General features: G+C 45.7%; 1 protein-coding gene across 1 annotated transcript in view; it reads right to left on the minus strand.

Moving 5' to 3' along the window:
* NAAA (N-acylethanolamine acid amidase) overlaps positions 1-5,830 on the minus strand; it is a 28,679-nt gene that overhangs the window by 14,062 nt on the left and 8,787 nt on the right. The window contains exon 4 of the mRNA XM_008069064.2: positions 4,121-4,211. Within this exon, the coding sequence (XP_008067255.1) occupies positions 4,121-4,211 (91 nt within the window). The remainder of the gene's footprint in view (positions 1-4,120; positions 4,212-5,830) is intronic.

The raw sequence follows: 5,830 nt of genomic DNA on the forward strand, positions 1-5,830 counted from the left end.
GGTCTCGCCTGCCCAGGCGGGTCTCGAACCCATGGGCTCAGGCAGTCCACTCACCTCAGCCTCCCAAAGGTGCGGATTACAGGCTGAGCCACCGAGCCTGGCTCATTTTAACTCAATTTTAGGAGACTAAAATATAACTAGTTTTTACTAAAATAAGGTTTAGAAAAGTTTTGAGTCTTTAGAAAGCAGTTTGATAGTATTTAACTAAGTGTTGTTACAGCCGGGTGCAGTGGCTCATGTCTGTAATCCCAGTACTTTGGGAGGCTGAGGCAGAAGGATCACTTGTGGCCAGGAGTTTAAGACCAGCTAAGGCAACAAAGGGAGACCTTGACTCTACGAACAACAGAAAAATTAGCCAGGCATCGTGGTGGGCGCCTATAGTCCCAGCTACTCAGGAGGCTGAGGTGGAAGGATTACCTGAGCCCAGGAGGTGCAGGCTGTGGTAAGCCACTGCACTCCAGCCTGGGTGACAGAGTCTTAGATGTGTAGAGCACTTTCCGGCTTACTGGGCACATTCTCACATGTTCTCCTGAGCTCCTCACAACCTAACAGATGGGCAGGACTGTATCATTAATCCATTCATTAGGCAGGGGAGGAAGCAGGCTATGAGATGCATTGACTCAAAAAATGTGCATGTTACAGACTAACTCAGTTATTTTTGTTTGTTTGTTTGAGTTGGAGTCTCACTTTGTCACCCAGGCTGAAAGGCAGTGGCACACTCATGGCTATCACAGCCTCGACCTACTGGGCTCAGGTGATCCTTCTGCCTCAGTCTTCCAAGTAGCTGGAATCACAGTCTGCCTCAGTCTTCCAAGTAGTTGGAATCACAGGCATGTTTCACCATGCCCAGCTAATTTCCTATTTATTGTCAAAACGAGGTCTTACCAAGTTGCCCAGGCTGGTCTCAAACCCTGGGCTCAGGCTATCTTCTCGCCTCAGCCTCCCAAAGTGCTGGGATGACAGATGTGAGCTACTACACCTGGCTAATTCTTTTTTTATTTTTTATAGTGATGGGGTCTGGCTATGGTGTTCAGGCTGGTCTTGAACTCCTGGCTTCAAGCGATCCTCCTGTCTCCATTTCCCAAAGTGCTGGGATGACAGCCACTACACCTGGCTTAACTCAGTTATTTATTATTATTATTTTTTAGATTGCAAACATTTTATTTGCCCTTTCTTTTCTTTCTTTTTTTTTTAATCGCCCAAATGAATACGCCCGCCACCAAAAGACAAAACAAACAAGATTTTTTTTTTTTTTTTACAGTGGTGATGGGCAGTGTGGAGAGGAATCAGGCCTTTGCTCTCCCTCCTCTGTATGATTTTCCCGTGTTTTTCCTGGAACCCAAAGCTGTTGCTTCGAGAAACTTACACAATTAGTAAGGCGGGTAGCAGAAAGCATGCTGGGAAGCGGGAAGATTCTAGAACGGAAGGGCAGCCTGTAGAGAGCTAGGTGCCAGATCAGGACCGTGGCGGGTAGGAGGTTGATTTCCCCCAGACTGGCAGACCCCTGCTCCCGGAAGCCCATGGCCCGCCAGGTGCCCAGGGCCAGGAGGTCACTGCCTACTTCCCCAGAGACCGACCCAGGAAGCTCCCGAGCCATCGGTGCTGAGGCCTCACACCAACAGGGACCTCTTGCAATGACCGAAATAAGAAATTCAAGAAATGAAAAAAGATGTACTGGGGTGAGGGGCAGTGGTGCGGGAGTGGCCGGGAGGCCCGGGGCACATCCTGGAGGCCATTGGGGAGTGGAGGACACGCTCAGGCCTAACTCAGTTATTTTTAAACTATACATACCTTTGTTTCTGCCAATCAGTTTGGCAAACAACTTGAGTAGCAAAATGATGAAAACAAAGCCCAGAATTTTAAAGAAATAGACATGTGTTTACAGGCATTCTATTAAAAACCTAAGTCAAATCTGTGGGTTGGCTACTGCTGGTTAAGGACCGGTCTTATTCACAGCTGATATTTGAGAAAACGTTAAAGAAACACATTAGGAAAAAAGACTGATTCCTATGGACACTGACACCTACTCAAGACCATCTTTCTGGGATAGCCCTAAGTAAAAAGAAGAAAGAGTAGCATGAAGCCAGTCAGGGTACATCAGATGAGCAACACTAACTTCAAATCACTCCTGTGTACAACCTTCCCCTTTACTCAGTTGCAAACTCAGAGATCAGAGACAAGAGCTTGCCAGTCTCTGAGTTTCCCACATGTTGTGACAGGACTAAATGGTGTTCCCTGAGATTTGGGGAATGGCAGTGGGAGTGTTTGCAAATGGAGCCCCTGGGCTGGGGCCCAGGAAAGCAATCAGAGAATCGCCTCACTCACCTACTAACGATCATTGCATCTCATAGCCTGCTTTCTCCTTTGTCTAATGAACTGGATTAATGATACCAGCCTTGCCTGTCTAACAGGACTCTCATGAGGGGCTCATAAGAACATGTGAGGATGTGCCTGGTAAACCAGAGAGTGCTTTACAAATGCTGCTGTTATAACAACATCATATATCCCATAGTTCACTGTAGTAGCTTTCTAAAGGTCTTCTGTGCCCCTGTCAACCCAACACAATCTAATCTCTACAGAGTAACCAAAGTGATAATTAAATGCAGCAATCAGATCTGTTCACTCCCTGGCCAAAAACCGTCCTACGGCTTCCATTACACTTAAAATCCAAACTCAGTATCCACCCAAAGGAATGGAAGTCATTATACAAAAAAGATACCTGCACCCACATGTTCATTGCAGTACAGTTCACAACTGCAAAGACATGGAATCAAACTAAATGCCCATAACATGATCAGTCATAAAAAAGAATGAAATAATGCCTTTGGCAGCAACTTGGATAGAATTGGAGAACATCATCTAAGAGAGCTAGTGCAGGAACAGAAAGCCAAATATCGCATGTTCTCACTTACAAGTAGGGGCTCAGCCGGGCTCGGTGGCTCAGCCTGTAATCCTGCGCCTTGGGAGGCTGAGGTGAGTGGATTGCCTGAGCCTGGGGGTTCGAGACCTGCCTGGGCAACTTGATTAGACCTCATCTCTACAATAAATCAAAAAATCAGCCCGGCGTGGTAGCGCACGCCTGTAATTCCAGCTACTTGGAAGGCTGAGGCGGAAGGATTGCCGGAGCCCAGGAGGTCGAGGCTGCGGTGGCCAGGAGCAGCCACTGCACTCCAGTCTGGGCGACAGAGTGAGACTCCGACTCAAAAAAACAAAAAACAAACAAACAAAAAAAACAAGTAGGAGCTCAATTAAGGATCTGCAAAGACATAGAGAATGGGATAATGGACACTGGAGACCCAGAAAGGGGAGGAGGGAGGGATGATCTATCTATCATTTTTGGGGTACAATGTGCACAGGTGGGGAAAGTGGGCACACTTAAAGCCCAGACTTCTTTGCCACTATCCATGTAAACAAAAACTATTTGTACCCAGTAAAGCTATTGAAATAAAAACATTTCAAAAAATAAAAATAATAAAAATGGAAAATAAGTAAATAAATAATCCAAACTCAGGCTGGGCATAGTGGCTCACACCTATAATCCCAGTACTTTGGGAGGCCAAAGTGGGATGACTGCTTGAGGCCATGAGTTCAAGACCAGCCCGGGCCCCATCTCTACAAAAAAATAAAAAATAAAAATCCAAATCTTCATCATAACTGTTCCCATGGCCCCCACCTTCTCTTCACCTCTAAGGTCACCACTCCCTCACTCTAGGCTGTGACCTCAGACCTTCCTTTGCTTCTGGAATGCACTGAGTTTACACTCCCCTAGGGCCTTTGCCGTGGCTGGAAGTCCACCATGAATGGTCTCCCCTCAGTTTCTACAGAACTGGCTCCCAGATCACGTGGGTCAGGCCTTCTCTGATGTCCATAGGCGAAACTGCCCCTCCTTCCCTCACTCTATCACATCTTTCTGGTCTGCTCTTTTTGTAGCATTCATCACTCCCTGAAATCACTTTCATTGCTTCCACACATACTCTGTACTTCCTCCATTAGAATGGAAGTCCCTGCCACATCGTAGGTGTCTGCCATGTAGTAGGTGTTCCATAAGTTATGTTGCTGAGCGAAGGAAGTGCGTGGATGGAATCTACAGAGAAAATGTGCAGGAGTTTGTTTTGATTACCTCGTTCATCACCAGAAACTGTAAACTTGTGTGGGCTCTGACCAGTCCACAGTCCCACATAGCCAACAAAAGTGGTTCCTGTGAACGCAATCTGAAATCAAGAAATGTGAGGTGTTATTTCACCATTCCAACCAAGCACACATTGAAATCACCTGTTTTGCCCTACCGTTTTCTGAATTTTCTTTTTCTTTTAAGTTCCAACATAATAAAATTCTGAAATAGCCTCCTAGAACAGTTCTTAATCTGGAGGGTTAGGTAGAGTCATGGCTAGAATTCAGTGGCCCTGTGGCCCTGGAGGGACACACTAACCTCTATCTGCAATGTGACTCCTATAATGAGTGCATGCAACAAATCATGCAGTGACAGTAGTGCCTGTGATTGTGTCATTAGTAGAAAGCCCAAGTATTTTCCCGTACACAATGGTGGCTACAGGTTTCTTGAAATATTGCTCGCAGTCATCACTACTTTGAAGTCAGGGAAGTTTTTGGATGCACTGCTAAACCTTCCTGTTTAATGTATTATGGAAAAAAAAAAAAAGAAAAGGCCAGGCATGGTGGTTCTTTGGGAGACCAAGGCAAGAGGACTGTCTGAACCCAGGGGTTCGAGACCAGCCTGGGCAACTTGGCGAGACCTTATCTCTACAATAAATAAAAAAAATTAGCTGGGTGTGGTGGCATGCACCTGTGGTTCCAGCTGCTTGGAAGGTTGAAGCAGAAGGATCACCTGAGTACAGCAGGTCGAGGCTGTGGTGGCCGTGAGCGTGCCCCTGCACTCCAGCCTGGACAACAGAGTGAGACTCTGATTCAAAAAAAACAAGCCCCATCCTAGAAGTAGCAGATGGAGTCTGGTTTTATTTATTTGTTTTTTTTAGATTAGAAAATACAGTTTATTTAGAAAGTAAATCAAAGAGAAAGAGAAGAGGAGATTCTACCCCAAGGTAGAGGAGAGGGTCAAAGCCAGAAAACATGGCTACAGAGTCTAGTAAGGCAATGGCCAGAGTCTGATTTTAAAATGTGTTTTGATTTGATTAGAAGAGACAACCATTACATATTTCATAAACTCTGTGAAGTGAGGGGAAACAAGTGGTACTGCTCACCAATAACATCACATTTAAACTTAAAATATCTAAAACATTCTTTTACATGTATCTTTCATTGCATCCTCACAGCTATCCCAGGAGCCCAGGCGTTATAGGGATCACCCCCACTTTAAATTAAGGTAACGAGCTCCAAAGATTCCAAGTCCCTACTATATTGCAAGCAGGAGAAAAATCAAACTCTGTCAATTATTTCTGATACCAAATTTTCTTTCTTTCTTTTTTTTTTCAAGTTGGAGTCTCACTCTGTCATCAGTGCAGTGGCATGGTCACCAGTGCAGTGGCATGGTCACAGCTCAGACAATCCTTCTGTCTCAGTCTCACAAGCAGCTGGGACTACAGGCACGCACCACCACACCAGCTAATTTTTTGATTTTTTTGTAGAGACGACATCTCACTATGTTGCCTAGGCTGGTCTCCAACTCCTGGGCTCAAGAAAATCTCATACCTCAACCTCCCAAAGTGCTGGGATTATATATAGGTGTGAGCATGTGCCCAGCCCTATCAATTATTTCTTTCTTTCTTTTTTTTTTTTGAGTTGGGGTCTCACTGTCGCCCAGACTGGAGTGCAGTGGCCGCTCCCGGCCACCGCAGCCTCAACCTGCTGGCTCTGG

This window comes from Carlito syrichta, unplaced genomic scaffold, assembly GCF_000164805.1.
Source record: "Carlito syrichta isolate Samal-C Ts95f unplaced genomic scaffold, Tarsius_syrichta-2.0.1 Scaffold311780, whole genome shotgun sequence".
Classification (NCBI taxonomy): domain Eukaryota; kingdom Metazoa; phylum Chordata; class Mammalia; order Primates; family Tarsiidae; genus Carlito; species Carlito syrichta.